Here is a 17,302-nt window from a genome sequence, read left to right as displayed (position 1 = left end):
TATTTATTTATTTATTTATTTGTAAAGTGCCATTACAGTTATTTTTTCTATTAGACATTTTTGTTTTTTGCTCGGTCTCTGTGTGGCGTCCTGGTTTCCTGAATCCGAAATGGTCCTGAACGCATCTTGGGTTGGTGCTCCGTTTGGGGGCGCGGCGAGGAGGCGGATGTTGTTATTAGCTTCAGCGATGGATGAGAAAATGCAGTAGTCCTACACACATCTGGATGTTGTGAAGGTAGCAATCAGTCACATCTAAGTGTCTACAGTGTGTAAAACCATTCGGTTGTAGTCGGGCTCCCTCATCACCTTTTAATTGCTAATAAGTTAAGGACATTACTGGCATGTTCATGTGGCAGCTATCATGCTGTTGCTAGCTCGCTAACTTACTAGCTTAGCTTTCAATAACAGTTCAAGTAAATTCTGCTGAATAATAATAATCATAATTCGTAATAACATTTTTTATTACTTTGGTAGTGGGATGGTCAGCTCGTATTTAAGCTAGTTTTTGAGTCACGTTATTTTGCTTTTTTGCATACTTACCAGCTAACTGTACAACTAGAAACAGCTAGGCTAACAACACTCAAGGACCCAGGACTTTATTTAACCATAAGCTAGTTTAAAACAGCAATAAAGCTGTCGCTTGACATTTACTATAAAGTTTTTATTACCTTAGTGTGTTTGATAACATCATAATAAAATGTCATGCGACTGGTGGTAAACTTTTGCACAAAGTTAGCATGCTAACTAAAATTTCCAAGTACTTTGGTCATATGTGCATTTGAATTTTAAGTATTTATTTTGGCACAGCTTTGATGATAAAGTACCTTGTTGTGATGAGCTTGGGGAAACGTCAGTAGAAGATGTTCTCTGTGGTTTCTAAATTAGATGAGATCCTAACTGTGGCATGTAAACAAACTGACTTGACATGGAACTTCTTTAACTGCCCCCTGCCTGTTTTCAAGCATTGTAGCACAGCTGCCTGATCTGCTAACATAACTGTGCAGAAGTTCACGGGATATCTAACATTGTCCTCCTGGCTGCTCTTTAGAAAATTAGCAGCTCACTCATGCGTTTTATAAATGTGTTAAAAGATAGCCCTTCAAAGGTATTTTAAGGCACTTCAAGAGTATCCATTCTTACTGTCACTATTTTACTTACTTACTGTAACTATTTCACCTGATCACTTCTTCTGTATGGTAAAAGTTGGAAAGTTGTGTTAATGGAAATTGTGCTGTAAAAGCGAAGAAAGTGAGATCGCATAATACTTCCTGATCATCAAACAAATTATAATATTATACAAAGATAACTCAAGTAAATACAAAATGTGATTTTTAAATGATGGTTTCATTTATTAAGGGGAAAAAGCTGTCCAAACCCAGTTGGTTTAGTGTGAAAAAATAACCCACTCCGAATCATGAATTAACTATGATTAATCACATTTTTCAGAAAGCTGAGTTTAGTTTCATAAACCTGTTGAATCAAGAGGTAATTTAAATAGAATTTCTCTGATAAAGTGGGGTAGGCTAAAAAAAAATCTCAAAAAGGAATATATGATGCCATGATCTAAAGAAACAAAGTCAAATTCACTGGCATCTGACTGGAAAGGATTACAAAGCCATTTCTCTGCAATTGGGGCTCCAGTGAACCACTGTGAGAACCATTAGAAATCTGGAATAGTGGTGAACCTTCACAGGGGCAGTTGGGTTTCCAAAATTATTCCAAGAGCTCATCGACCACCATCCAGGAGGTGACAAAAGAACGAAGAACAACATTTAAAGAACTGCAGGCTTCACTCGCCTCAGTTAAGGTGTGGGATCATGATTTAACAATAAGATAGAAACAGGTCAAAATGGCTTACATGGAAGAGATCCACCGCTGATCTAAAACACCACAAAGGCTCATCTTACATTTGCTTATAGAAAATCATCCTGATGATCCCTGAGACTTTTGGGAAAATACTCTGTGGACTGATAAAATAAAAGTTGAACTGTTTGGAAGGTTTGGGTCCCGCTACATCTAATGTAAAACTACCACAATACTTCATAAAATGAACATCTTGGGAGCAAGCCAGCATGGTGGTGTTAGTGTGATGGTCTGGGGCTGCTTTGCTGCTTCAGGACCTGAACATGTAAGTGTGAAAAATATGCAAAAATAAAAAATAGAAAGTCAGGAAGTAGGCCAAATGCTTTTTAATTGAATTGTACCGTGTGTGTGTGTGAGTGTGAGACAAGGTTTGCCCTACTGTTTTTGTCTTTATCCACTCGTCACTCAAATATTCAACTTGTCATTGTTTGTAGAAAGGCTTGACTGCCAGTTTTTCCAGTTTCCAGGGTGGTAGTTTGTTTTTCCATACTAGTATTTTGTCGTTGTATTTAAACATTAATAGAGCTACTGCATATTTTCTCTCTTTTTCTGAATATTTTTTGGATCCCCAAATTCATAAACCAGCAGTATTTTGGGGATAAAGTAAAATCCTTCATGTGGTCACCTTCTTAAAAACAGGCAGTGTTGGTGTAGACCTTGACCAGCAGTTGACTTGTAGCCGGTGTTTATTCCTCCCCCTGTTTGTGAGTGTTGAACACGTCCAGACATCGCTCTGCCTTCTGGCCATAGAGCTGCTCTATCAGCAGACTGGAATTAGACTAGTGATCAGGTTGAACTTTGTTGGTATTTGGACTGTGGTACCAAAGCATGTTGTTGAATAGTTAGGTGTGGTTGCTCAAAGAAAAAAAAAGCTTTGAGTTCTTTTCATTTTGTTGGTTGACGTGTCACTTTTCTTCATACAGTATGGACACTATTACAGCCCATAATTAATTGTTCTTGTGAAATAAAACTCAGGTACATCCACCCAGGGAGGCGTCACATAAGTTAAACAACACTCTCTCTTTCCGCAGTAATGGGCTGAGATTCATCTGCGTTCGAAATGACGAGAGACAGAAAGTGCATCCTCTGTGAAACCGTCTATGTCTCCAAGCAGGTAACTGACCCAGAAATTTGATTTACACTATAAATATGTCGACACTTTAAAAACAAAGTAAATAATGATAAGTATTTGATCACCGTGGCATGTATCTACACTCTCAGGTGTGCAAGGTTCTGATTAAAGATACTTGTAGTTAGGTTTATTATACCTATTTTTAACCACCTATGAGATATGAGGGGCTTTTTACTGCCTGACTAAACTAAAACTACGTGTTTTGATGTGTTTCTCTGTACCTCGCCTTAAAAAATGTTTTATTATGAATATGTACCTGCAGGAGATGGATGAGCACACGAGAAGCATGCTCCACCACCGTGAGCTGGAGAACCTTAAAGGCCGGTGAGTTTTTTTCTTTCTTTATTTTGTTACATTTATTTAAAGATAAATTGAAACGTACGTAACAAAAAAAGGTGTTTGATTTCATTACATGACTCGTGACTTTCATGCAATACTGAAAAGGTTCAGGTTATTGCGTCCTGTTTAATACTGGCTTCACAAAAATACTGGCTTCACAAGACTTTTGCCCAGATTATTTAGGTCATGAGGCACGTGTGCACACGGGCACGTGTACACAGTAATCGAGCAAGTGGATATAGGGGCAGCTGTCTCAACTGTACCACATATATTTAGACACAATCTCTCCGGAACAACAGGCATGACCGTTAGAAGGCAACTGGCTATCTTGTGACTCGCATGTAGATTACTAAAAGCATGTGGCTCTGTCGCTGAGATGGAAGAATCTCTAGAGGAGCTAACTCTGTTTCAGTTACTGGAATTTCATGCTGTTGATGTGCAAAGATGAAATCTTATTGTGTTCATCACCTAAAGCTGAATATTAGTATTTTTTAAAGAAAAGAATGTGTGAAGATTTATTTGAAAAGCACCTGTGTAGGAATATGACGGCAACAATAAACTTAAATTTAGCTCCAGCTTGTTACAGTTTTTTTTTTGTGAGGTTAAGCTAACCCACAGATTGCATTTTCAGCACTGTTTCTGCAGCTGACGAATAATACTTGAAAAAATATTGATTAGTTGTGTGCCAGCTGCACGAGAGGTCACAAAAAGGCAGCATGCCATGACACAGATTTGAAAAAGAAGTTGAGAAGGAGCCAGCAAAGTCACTGCCCCTATCAGAATCACAGGATGGCATACTTGGGAGAGGTTTTGAAGTGGAGGCTAGAAGCAGCTGCACACAGCTCCAGTTACACAGGCTGTGCATTGGATTGGTCGGTACAATCCACAGGCCTGTGCTAATAACACATGCTGGCCTGAGAGGGGGCTGGGTCCTGGCTCATGGAACACAGAGTGAGGTCATATACAGACATTGCCTTCTGTAGAGTCTCAGAGCGCAGCGGACACCATCATGAGGGCGCACTAGGCTGCAGACGCCGGGCTACTCTCCCCTCCACGCGTCCCAGTGCTGCACTGCTTGGCTGGACATAAGCGGGACAGCTAGATTAGCATGCTGCCTGAGTCCAGCCTTGCTGCTCCTCTTCCTGCCCTCACCCTGCCACCCATGGCCTGCTGAAGAAAGGAGAACACGATCAGGATGATAACGATTATTTTTTATGAGATAAAATTCTAAGTTAGCGACCTCCTGATCTGTAACGGATAGAGAATTTGGACAAGTAATATTTTCAAGGATTGTAGAGTATTCTCCTTTCCTGATTTTATGAAGACTTTAAAGTAACAGAAAGTAGAGCCAGAATATATATTTGCGAGCTCTGCAGGCAGGAAAACCGAACCAGACAAGTTTAGCGCAATGCCCGAAGGAACGATTGAACGTCCGCTCTCTCCTTCCCTCCCCAGGGACTGCGGACATGAGTGCAGAGTCTGTAAGGTGAAGGTGGTGAGTCTGACTGATTATGCCAGCCACATTTCCAGCCCCATGCACAAGCAGAATGTGGAGGCTGCTGACCAGAAGCCTCCTGGGCTCGACCATGAAGAAGACTACTTCGATCAGGAATTGGTGGACTTGATTGAAAAGAGAAAAGAGAAGATCAGGTAAAAGAAAAATAGCTACTCGTTTGGTTTAAACACAAAATGTTGTCTAGGATTTTAAATCAAAAGTCTCCAGGAGAGTCACAGATGACTTTTATGAAGCTTTTATGATTTAAATAGTGATACCTTACAAGCTTGTGTATGTGTGTGTGTATATACACCATGTATAGTCACATTTTGCTCAGTGGTGCTCAGAGGCCTCTTTTAGCCACAGCTTCACATTATGCTGCAGCTGGAGTCGTATGTCAGGACTGAAGGCTATAAAAAAAGCATGACTGCACATACAGGGTTCAGACACAAGCAGTTTGATGCTTTTATTAAAGAGTAAAACACAAAACCCTTCACTTCAGCCCTTTTTTGTACTTTAATTTCTAAAATTCATGTTTTTTTAAGCCAAAACTAAAATGTCACACTAATTGCACTATTAGACTATTTCTTCAAATGAGTCTTTTCTATGCATATTTAGTATAATCCCCCAAAATACCTTATAATAATGTGTGATTACTGATCCATATGAAGATATGTGAAGGAAAACGCTGTCAATTTGTCACATACCAGACATTTTCCCTCTGCTGGTTGGTGCATGTAATTGTCAGGAAGACTCTCTGAAATCATAATTTTATTAATGCGTTTTTAATTTAAAGCAAATGAATTGCTCTAATAATGACTTTCAGCGTCAAACAAACTTTTGAAATTATTATGGCAAACCTGTAGGTGGGATTATTTGCTTTTGATGTGAAGTCTAATAAAAAAAAAGTTAAAACAATCGAAATTTTCCATCCAAATTCACTCTTCTTCTTTAAGCTTGACAGTGTGTATTGTATCACCCACACAGAGCGGCAATCCTCCTCACGTATTTCTAAGTTTAGTTCTTTCTCTCATTTTGTGTTAATGCCTCATATATTATTACTTTTTGTTTTGAATGTTGCAAGTTGGATGTAAGGGCAGCTGTAAACATTTGCTTGTATTTCATTTATATTACTGTTATTTCCAGAAAAGAGAAGGAAGCTGCTGCTGCAAAGCTAGCAAAAGATGAAGAGGATAAAAGGAGAAAGGAGGCGTTTCAGCAGAGGTTAAAGGAAGCTAAAGAGCGTTACTCCTTGCAGCGTGGCTGGCAGCAGCCGGGACAGGGATTCGGTGGGTCTAGTCACCACAGGACTTGGTACAAAAGCAACCAGTATGACTCCAAAGCAGGGGAGATACAACCCTGGAACCAGAGGAAACAGGGGAAGAGCGCCACCTGGCATGCTCAGGAGCCCCCCAACTTAGAGAGGTGGGCATCTGGAGAGTTTGCTGGTAGAAGCTCAGATAGTCAGGAAGCTCGAAGCAACAAGACGTGGGGTCATTGTGCATTTCCTGGCAAAAATGAAAATCGATTTCCGTGGCTCAGCAACGGAGGCAGTAGAAATGGGCTCTATGGGCAAAACAATATTTCCCAGTACACTCAAAAGAACCGGCACATGAGCTTTTTGGAGGCTCCTCGTATGTATCCACCTCCCCCTGTCTCTTTGGCCCAGGCTGTGAATCAGTTTCAGAATACAGGTAATGACCAACCAGGTCAGGCCAGTGCTGGGCTACAGAAGGGGGATGGCCAACCAGCAGAATCTGATATTAATAGCAGTAAAAGCTCTAAGACTTTGGGCAGCAATCCGAAGATTGACAAATCCTGTCGCTGGTCACCCTATCCTGTGAAGGGTTTAGAGTCTGTGCCACATAAAGATACCGGTCCAAAATCATCTGAGGAATACCCAAGAGCCCCCAAACCTCAAAACAAAGCACCGGAAGCCACTGGTTTTAACAGCCAGTCACAATCTGAAAAGGAATCAAGTCTTTTGCCTTTAAGTAGACTGGAAGAAAAAGGGAGGCACAAAACAAACCCTGCAGTCAAACCTAGAGATGGGAGTAGCAGTAGAAGCAGCAGTTCACAGAGAGATGGCCACCAGAATTCAGCGTCTAATTGGTACAACCAGAATGCAAATAAGTCATTGCTAGATCGGAAAATGTCCTCAGCTCCTGGAATCAGCAGTGTGGCTCATCTCAGCAAGATCCCCAGTCAGGCTCAAGTGCAATCAAAACCAACTGGAATCCAGAGTGAAGTCAAGGCTTCACTGACTGGGTCCTTTCAATCACGGCAACAGAAGCTCCCAGAATCAGTTAAGCATGCCAAACAAATTGTGTTAGAAAAGAAGGGCTCTTTAAATACATTTGGTAATAACGTAAAAGTGGAAATGACACAGCACAGTGTCGAGGAGCCGCAAACGAATCAGGTACAGAGTCAGACTGGAGTGAACAAAGAGATCAGCTGCAGGCAGAATGCAGTAAAATCAGTGTTACCTGATCCAGTTGGGTCAGAAAAGCTTGCTTTGACATCTTCAGACAGCAGTCAGTTTCTCCAGTCACTGCAAGTTAGCACCTCTACTGTGGAGACCTCCAAGCTGGCAGAATCAGGCAGGGAATACGAGGAGAACAATAAGAAAGTGGAAAAGCAAAGCTGCTCAGTTGTTGCAGATGAGGCCATGCAGGTCAGTGAGGCAGGGCAGAGCTCAGAGAGTGACACCTCCAGAAGTGGTGACGCACAGACTCATGCATCAAGTCTGTCCAAACTTGACCTGCCTCCAGTTTTAAAACGTGACCTCACCAAACATATCAGCTCCAAGAGCAAAACAGTCGGCCACGAGCCCAACCTGAACATTGCCAGACGGGTGCGTAATGTGAACGAGTCGCGGAGAAGCGACACCGAAAAGGATTCAGGGCTCAAGCCAACTGTGCGGCAGCTCATCAGCTCCTCTGGGTCTCGGCGCAATGTTAACTGGGAACAGGTGTATCACGAGGTCAGGAAGAAACAAGACAAAGGAAAAGGCATGCCAAGGTGAAATTATAATCTCATCTTTAAATTTTTAAATACATTTTGATTTCGATTTGATTTCAGTTAATACAAGTTTATGTTCTGTCTTTCAGGTTTGGCATTGAGATGGTTTCATATGAGCAGGAGTACCAGAGCCAAGAGGAGGGTGACATACCGCTGCTGGAGGGTTTCCAGTGGGAGTCATTGATGGACGTCTCTTACCAGGGCCCCTCACGAAAACGCTCCTTATCAGAGAGTAGCCTCGCTCCTGCGTCCACGCACAACCTCTTTACATCCCATATATCAAAGGAAACCTCACAGAGAGAAAGCTTCAACTCAGAGCAGCAGGGATCTACAGTTAATCCAAATCGCAAGTCTTCTCTAGGAAATCAAGACTGTCAGTCTCAGCCAGAGGTTGGACAGATGCTCGTTCATCTCGAGGCCAAAGCTCAGAACCAGACAGCCCTCCAGCGGTCTGACTCAGTGCTCGGGGACAGCAGTTCAGGGACGGAGCAGTGCGATGGTCTGGGAACAGCAAAGAGGCGGAGAGCAGCCGGGGTGAGCTTAGGAAACGGTGTTCTCATTTTTATTTGTGTATTTGTTTTTTGAAAGGACAAGCAGAATATGTCATCGTGACTGCTTTCTTTCTTCTCTGTAGGACGCTCTGAGTACAGAGTCTTCATGCATAGAACATAATAGCAAAAGACAGAAGGTCAAATCGAAAAGAGGTTAGTAGGCTAAAAAAACCAAGAATCTCTGGGGTTATAATTCATTTTCCTGTCATGGTTTAGCTGCTTGTGTTTCACATCTGTGTTTTGGGCTTGCTGCAGAACGTTCGCACATTGACCAGCTGTTGGCAGTGTCTCTGCGGGAGGACGAGCTCAGTCGCTCCCTGCAGACTGTGGACACCAGCCTGATCCAGGCCCGGGCTGCGCTGGAGGCCGCCTACATGGAAGTGCAGCGTCTCATGGTGGTTAAACAGCAGGTCTGCACACAGCTGAACTCTATTATTCAAAAACTCTCTCTCCGCACAGTTACGTGCTTTTAGGTGTTTAGTGTCTAATGCCAACACATTATAACAAAAAGGGCCTACACCTAAGGACTCACAGAGAGTTTGTGTTGGCAAGCATTTTGTTGTCTTGCCAGCTACTTCACATTAATATATAACCCCAAGTCTCACTATTTAAACGATGGTCTTGCGTTCCATGTGAATTTAATTTACTTCTAAAAGTTAGGGATTAACGTTAGGATTTATACTTTCTATGCAGTTTGTCTTTGAAGATAACATGTTCCCTGCCTAACCATTGTTTTGTATGGCTTTGTCTTTCACAGATGATTGTAGAGATGAGCACCTTAAGAAACAAGCGCATTGAGTTACTAAAAGGGATGCAAGGTAAAAACATGTGCAAAATACATTTGGTCACTTGTACCAAATGTCTATTACTACAAATTACTACACACTAGATTCAATTAAAAGCCAGTTCGTATTCTACTATAGTTAAAAATAAGTTTATTATATTTGTAGCAGTAATGGAACAAATATAGTTTACAGAAGAAGCTATGATTGGTGGAATAAGCTTTTTAATCATGGATTTCTTTTTATACAGGTACGATGGAGGAAGCACCTCAGATCAAACTGAAAGAAGAAAAGATGGATACATTTGAAACTGAGGCACACGTACCCTCCTCTGTCACACTTTCCTCTCTTGTGGAAACTGCTGTCCACAGTCCCAATCGTGCTGCAGAGTGTGGCTCTCCCCCCTCCTCCAGCCTTCCCTTGATGTCTGTAGCTATCAAGCAGGAGCCCCTGTCCCCTGTTCATATCAGCTCAGAGCCGGACCTTGCGGACGCTTTGACCAACTGTGCTCACAGCACCACCCCGGAGCTGCCGGTCACTCCTGCCAGAGCCTCCTCACCAGGTAACATTGCTTTTCCCAGACCCTAAAACAGCATCCCAGATCTTACATCTCATTGATCACTGTGATCAGTGATCTCTCTCACTGATCAATGAGCTCACCTAGATGTCTAAAAGACCAACAAAAAGTAAAAAGCGTTAAAAGGTTTTTATGTCACTAAACTAAACACAATACAAAAATCAGCTTTGCAAATATTTTACAAGCATTCTGGACACAGTGTGTTTATCATGAGAAATACTGCATGTGAATCTAATCTTTACAAGTTTTTACACATACTGTTTGGAAGAGTCCATCATGTGTTATTTGTATTACTTGAATAAAAGGATATTGTTACGTAGGAGATTTTACTAAATAAAGTAACAGACAATTTTGGGTTATTTGTGCTGCTTGTTGCAGATTTCGCCGTCAACTTCCAGGCTTCCCCTGAAAGACACCCTGAGCTGTACCCGTCGAACTTTAGAGAGCCTGCAGACTCCAAGGAGAAGTCGCTAACACTTATTGAGACAACGGAAAAAGCCATACAGACAGCAAGGAACAGTCTCACCTCTTTAGCTGACACAAAAAGCCCCCTTAAGCCTCTATTACCCATTAGAGACTGTGAGGTTAATGACTCTGCAGACATCCCATCCTTTAAATCCCCTTTAGCCCCCTCAATCCTTAATATCCCTGCCTCTCCATCAGAGCTGAGGACTGGAAAGCGCGTGAGGAAGCTGAAGAAGAGGAAGGCATTGAAGAAGGCTCAGGGGACAGAGCAGTTTGAAAGCAGTGACACTGAGATGGATGAAGAGGCCTCACGGCCGAGATGCCCCCGAACGCGTAGGAGACCTAGCGGAGGCTCTCAGGTCAGTACGTCCAGTCTCCCTACAGAAGACAGAGAGGGTGACATGAACATAGAGGGTGATAAGAAGCCACTCAAGATGCTGTTTCCAAGTGCCAAATTAGAGAAGGCAGAGCAGAAGTCCCCAGCAGAGCTTCCTCATGAGGCCACCGCTGATATTATGGTGAACTTGGATTCAGAGGAAAGCATGGAGGTCACTGTTGCCGGACAGCAGCCCCAAGTGAATGTTCAAGTTCAAATCCCCCCTCCAGCCCCAATCGCAGACTCCTCCAGTCCTGAGCCACGGAGCCTGGCCTGCAACGAGGTCTCCTCCACCAGTGACATGGATTTGTGTAAATCATCTGAGAGGTGAGTCGCTGTCGCAATTTCAGCTCAGTGTGAACTCATATGAGCAAAAATACTTGTTTCTACAGACTTAAAGACTTAAGTGGGATTTAAAAAAAGCTAATTGCAAAATACACTTTTTTCCTAAATTATAAGATGCACAACTGGGTTTCAGAAAGGTCAGATTTCATAAGAACAAACTTTTAGATTAAACTCTAACTTTTCTCTCAACAGTGACATGCCATTTGCCATCACTTTGCCCAAGAACTCATCAGGTACGTTCATCTCTGGAGAGCAGTCGCTATGATTAAAGTTGGGTCATACTTAACCAAACATAGTTTGTACTTGTATTGTTCACATTATAAGTGACAGAAATAGTTATGTTAGGAGTGAGATAGCCTTAAATACACATAAACGTACAAACAGTAGTAGTAATAGTAGTAAGTAGTAATATTTCTATGTTATGAATATCACACTCACCAAATAAAAATAGATTCCAGTGTGCCCAATTTACTTTTTATGGGCAAAGTATTCATAGAGGTGTTATCTGAGGGCATTCATGAGTATGCAGAGATAACTACTAGAAGACACACATACACAAATACGATGCTTTGTAAACTTTTTTTTTCTGTAAAGAACCACATAATTGGATCCATCTTTTGAATTAGAAATGTTAAAATGATCTGGACAGGCCCCTTATGAGTGGATGTACCTGCTGTAAGATCATTTATGTCAGTTTCCTCACTGTGTGTTTGATTTTTAAAAATTTTCCTTCATGTTTGTATTTTCCAGATGCATCATCTGACCATGGTGAAGATGAGATGCCCACTGACGGGCTGTTTGAGGGCCACCAGGAGGCGGTGAACGCCATGCACATCCACAACGGCCTGTTGTACACGTGCTCAGGAGATCGAACCGTCAAAGCCTTTGACTTGGTGGTGAGTTGTGAATGAAATAACTGCTGCTATTTGCCAGGATGTGCCTGAATATCTATTATGGAACAACGTTGCAACTTTGCTTTTCTTAAATTTTGTCGTAGAGTCATAAATGCGTTGGTACGTTCGAGGGTCACAGCTCCAAAGTGAGCTGCCTGTTGGTCTCAGCGGCTCCAAGCCTGCATCATCGCCTTTATTCTGGTTCCAGTGACCAGATCATACGCTGTTACAGCCTCAGGGTAAATCACAGGCCTTTTACTTAAACTGCCATATGTTAGTGTCACAGCAACATTGGATTATTGACACTCTGTATTTCGCTCTTGTCCACAGACACGGGAACTCGAGCAGCAGTTCTCTCTGTCTGATCGAGTCCTCTGCCTCCACAGCCGTTGGAAAACTTTGTATGCTGGTCTGGCGAATGGCACAGTGGTGACCTTTAACCTTAAGGTGAAAAATTAAGCACAAGCAGGAATGTCTCTAAAATAATGGCATTGGAAGCAATTAAGAAATAATGTGGAAACGGCCAATGTGTTGAGCTAAAAATGCTGCCACAGTGCTTGTACATTCTCCTATATGTGACAGAAAATGCAGCCCCATCAGTGTTAAATCACATACCTCGAGTAGTTTGCACATATTACTGACTTTAAGTGTGCCCTTAAATGAAAAGGTTTTGCAGCTACTTGTTTCTGCAATGATAGAAAGAAGAATCATCATCGTGAAGTGTGCTTCGCTCGATGTTCATTTTGCAATTGTTTGTTTAGACAAACAAGCAGATGGACGTGTTTGAGTGCCACGGGCCGCGGGCCGTGAGCTGTCTGGCCTCATCACAGGAGGGAGCCAGGAGGATCCTGCTGGTGGGCTCCTACGACAACACCATCAGTGTGAGAGACGCCAAGAACGGACTGCTGCTGCGCACTCTGGAGGGACACACCAAAACTGTGCTCTGCATGAAGGTAGATTACATCTGAGCTTCAACAAAGCAACTGCATTACTGCTGGAGTAAATTTCATGATATTCAAGACAACAATGACAGGATGGCATGTTATAAACCTTGATGTTTTGTACTGTTAAAAAATATAATACACAGATTATCTATGTTTGTATGCAAATTTGTGTCTTTTGTGAGTGTGTCTTCTCTTCTGCTGCTTTTTCCCAGGTGGTCAATGATCTGGTATTCAGTGGATCCAGTGATCAGTGTGTCTACGCACACAACATCCATGTGAGTCGCTGTTACAGTTTTGCGTCTTTAATTTCAGTTATTCACCATTTGAAAAAGAAGCCATGTGAAATGATTATTTTCTTACTTTGTCACAGACAGGTGAGCTTGTGCGGGTTTATAAGGGCCACAGTCATGCTGTTACAGTAGTGGCCATCCTGGGGAAAGTGATGGTGACCGCCTGCCTGGACAAACTGGTCCGTGTCTACGACCTGCAGGTTAGCATCGTCACACCATCTGTCTTTTAATAACATAAACTGCTCATGAATTTCTTTATTTATTTAATATTGACATGCCATTGCACAAGAAAATCTGAAAGCACGCTCTCTCCACAGACTCATGACCAACTGCAGGTCTACGGAGGACACAAGGACATGGTGATGTGCATGGCTATCCACAAGAACATGGTGAGACGTGCTATTTCAAGTGTTGTTTAGACACCAGTTATGACTTAATAACTCATCTATTTGGTTCTCATACAGAATATTTTTGAAAAACAAATTGTAAAGTGGGCAGCACGGTGGCACGGTGGCACGGTGGTTAGCACTGTTGCCGCACAGCAAGAAGGTCCTGAGTTCAATTCCAACATCAGGCCGGGGTCTTTCTGTGTGGAGTTTGCATGTTCTCCCCGTGTTTGCGTGGGTTCCCTCCGGGTACTCCGGCTTCCTCCCACCGTCCAAAGACATGCAGCTTGTGGGGATAGGTTAATTGATTAATCCAAATTGCCACTAGGTGTGAATGTGCAAGTGAGTGCGAATGGTTGTCTGTCCCTGTGTGTTGGCCCTGCGACAGACTGGCGACCTGTCCAGGGTGTACCCTGCCTCTCGCCCTATGACAGCTGGGATAGGCTCCAGCGCCCCCCACGACCCTGAAAAGGATAAGCGGAAGCGAATGAATGAATGAATGAATGAATGAAAATTGTAAAGTTTCATTGCTGATATGAGGAATTTCTAAGCTTTAATGTTGTCACACACCTCTACTGGGTCCTAAGTGATGATTGAGAGCGATTGGCTTTCTACAAGACATCTCTTTTCATAAAATTGTCTGTGTTATATCTCAGAAGGCTAAATCCTAACTCTAATTTTGTGTGTTTCAGATCTACACAGGTTGCTATGATGGCAGCGTGCAGGCAGTGAAGCTGAACCTAATGCAAAACTACCGCTGCTGGGTAAGACGTGTCATGGAGCAATGCTGAGAAATTTATGGATAAGTTGTGTTCCAGTCCCGTCTTTTCCTTCTGAGCTTCTCATTTTGTTTGGTTATTGGCGTTTTGTGTTTCCAGTGGCATGGCTGTTCACTGGTCTTTGGGTTGATAGAGCATCTGCGGCAGCACCTGATCAACGACCACACCAGTGGCAACTTTCAGACGCTCAAGTGCCGCTGGAAAAACTGTGAAGCGTTTTTCTCTGCGCGCAACACCTCCAAGCAGGTATAAACACATTCAACAGAACTCAACACCCAACATTTTCTTTCTTTTTGGACAGATGCAGTCAAAGTCATTTATTCTCCATAATGAGCCATTAATATTTTTTTTCTTATTGTTGCCCTGCTCTTCCTAATAACGTTGCTTAGTTCATTGAGGTATGCACAGCTTTCTTAAGGCTCCACCACAGCATTTCAGTGAGGTTGAGGTCTGGACTTTGACTGGATTGTTGCAAAACTCAGAAGAGTTAATGCTCAGCCCTGTGACTCCGCTCCACCACCGTGTTTGACAGTCGGTGTTTCAGCTGATATGCTGTGTTTGTTTTTCACCAAATGTGGTGCTATGCATTATGGGCAAACATCTGCACTTTGGTCTGGTCTGTCCAAAGTTAACATTGTTCAAGACGTCTTGTGGTTTGTTCAGATAAACATTTGAAAACCTTTCTTTTAGAGAGAATAGGCTTTCTCCTGGCAGTCCCTCCAAGCAACTGTCATGAACTTTAACCTATTACATGCTAACTAAGGCCGTAGACTCTGAAATGTAGCTGTTGGGTTTTTTCCAATTTCTGTAAGTATTGCACGATCTGACCTTGGGGTGTGTTTGCTCGGGCACCCAGTCATTCAAAAACACCTGAATGCTTCAGACCAGCAGACACACAAAGCATCAACTTTTATTAGAGGTGGTTTTATTTATTTATTTACAGATGATTAGTTAATTGGGTACATTTGATTAGCAGCACCTGGCTGCTGCTTACCCTCTTAATTCCCGTGGAAGCAGTAAGAGTGTACTTTGTGTTTTTTGCTTGACTGTGTGTACTGATACAATAAGGATACTTATATTAAACATAGCCCAAATTTCAAATCTTCATTTCGACATATATGCAGATCATCTTTATGGCCCAAAAGCTCTAAAATGCTCATGTCAAACAGGAAAAACTCCTGTCTGCTAGTAGCAGCCAATCAGTAGACAGATAGATTTAAAATAGCTTGTTTCAGTCAGACGGTGAAACACCAAGGCCCACTATAATATAAACTTTCAACTGCAAATCCAGCAAAGCTAATTTATGCTATTTTAATAAATATGGAGCTGAGCGACCATAAGAGGACCATAACAACCTGTCACGAATAAAGTGTAAAAACAAATCATGTCCTGTTAGAATCTATAAATGATTCTAAAGCAATACATAGCAGGAACTTCATATTTAATGAGTGATGCTGTGTAAATATGCATTTTAATATAACCTCCTATTATATAAACGCTTACATATGCTTTGGTTGAGTACATACAAGTTTTAGAAGCTGATTTAGAGGCTGTGACTTTGTGTGTTGCAGGGAATGCTGATGCACATGCAGAAACATGCTGAGGAGGACACTGAAGTGGAGCCTTAAAGCTTCTGGTGGGAATGCCGTTTCTCCCTGAGACTTCTCTCCTTTCTTGTAACCTTTACCCTAATGTTACCCTCCCATATTGGGAGGCACGCTCTTGGGACCCACTTACCCTTAGCAGCGCTCTCGTCGAGCCTGGCGAGTGGCGTCTGACAAGTCCATCCTTTATGTTGGAATCCAACCATAATACAGTTACAAAAAAGGAGGGTTGGTTGTGCTGTTATGTTTTTTTTAAACTTTCTACAAAACACACCTTCCCCTTTTTTAGTCTGACCATTACTTCTTCTTGTCAATGACCAAAGAAAGACAAAGAAACACGTGACTTTTGTTTATTGAAGAAACTTCAGCGTAGCCGGTATCTAAGGGAGTTGCCACGCTTTTCCGATGAAACGCCAACAAAAAGCAGTTATCGTCTTCCAGATTGGTTGGCTACAATATGGCATGGGTTAAGAGATGTTTTTATCGTTGTTGTGCAGTTGTTGCGTGTCACGTTGAGCAACCTGTAGTGTGTTTTTTTTTTTTTTTTAAATTAAAGTTACCACTTATGACAATGAGCGATTTAAAGTTTTTGGAAATTCGTGGTGTTGTCTTTGAGGCTGCGTTTAACAGTGTGATTATTTGTTTTGAGGGAATTTAATTGAAGATTGATGTATTTAATGTTTGGTTTTTATTTTCTAAAAATAAAAAAACTCAAGTTCTTACAATCTCGTTGGGTCGTTTAGGATTACATTTATTTATTTGTTGTTGCTCAGTCAGGTGATTAGTGCGTTAATAGGGACTGTGTTGAAGGATTTGTCCTTTGAGAATTGACATTTGCTGTGAAAACAGAACCAAGATGTGAAGTATGTGTGCTAATCTGTGTGGATTATTTCCTCGTTGTTGTCGGCAGAGTGTTTAACCCTGTCCGGCGAACCTTGTTTTCCAAGCGTGAGTGTGAGGTGCTGTTTTTATGTCACATTCTTGTGGATTTATTTTGTATTTGGAGAATCAAGCAGAAGGCACCGGAGCTGTATTTGTTTTCCACAGTTGTCTAATAAAGTGTGGAGATAACGGATGTTTAGAGGAGGTGTTCGATGGAAGATTTCGAAGAGAAGATTTTGGATTCATCTCCCATGCCATACCTCAACCTCTTGAAAACAGGTGACTAAATCTTCTGTTAAAAGCCCAGCTGTTGCTCTCTTTGGCAGACTTGGTTTGAAGGTTGCAGCTCTCCGGGTTGCGTTATCTTTCTTTCTTTTTCTTCTTTATTTTGAGGATTTGCCCTTAGCCGAGTTAACCTGACGTTCTCACTCGTTATTTATGATCGAGAAAAGCGTGCGCGTCACCTCTTACCTGGCATTCCTGAGTTTCTTCAAGTTTTTCTGTTGTTATCAAAGTTATGAGATGTTTTTTAAGAAAGAGAAAGTTAATAAAAATGTTTGCAACATCAGAAAAAATGC

General features: G+C 42.0%; 1 protein-coding gene across 1 annotated transcript; it reads left to right on the top strand.

Annotated features, from left to right (window-relative positions):
* The first annotated feature begins 121 nt into the window (after window positions 1-121).
* On the top strand, window positions 122-17,290 carry znf106a (zinc finger protein 106a). Its single transcript, XM_080871215.1, has 22 exons — window positions 122-235; window positions 2,895-2,977; window positions 3,258-3,319; window positions 4,790-4,984; window positions 5,976-7,850; window positions 7,940-8,384; window positions 8,485-8,554; window positions 8,657-8,811; window positions 9,159-9,219; window positions 9,434-9,745; window positions 10,139-10,928; window positions 11,139-11,179; window positions 11,697-11,842; window positions 11,944-12,078; window positions 12,170-12,286; window positions 12,601-12,792; window positions 12,996-13,058; window positions 13,154-13,273; window positions 13,391-13,462; window positions 14,152-14,223; window positions 14,338-14,484; window positions 15,810-17,290. The coding sequence occupies exons 2-22, from the start codon at window positions 2,924-2,926 to the stop codon at window positions 15,864-15,866; spliced, it is 5,181 nt and encodes a 1,726-aa protein (XP_080727341.1). The 5' UTR covers window positions 122-235; window positions 2,895-2,923; the 3' UTR covers window positions 15,867-17,290.
* Window positions 17,291-17,302: the final 12 nt, after the last annotated feature.

The sequence above is a fragment of the Rhamphochromis sp. 'chilingali' genome (genome assembly GCF_963969265.1).
Source record: "Rhamphochromis sp. 'chilingali' genome assembly, chromosome: 21".
Lineage (NCBI taxonomy): Eukaryota > Metazoa > Chordata > Actinopteri > Cichliformes > Cichlidae > Rhamphochromis > Rhamphochromis sp. 'chilingali'.
Note: the sequence above shows the minus strand (reverse complement) of the source record. Positions and strands in the feature narration are given on the sequence as shown.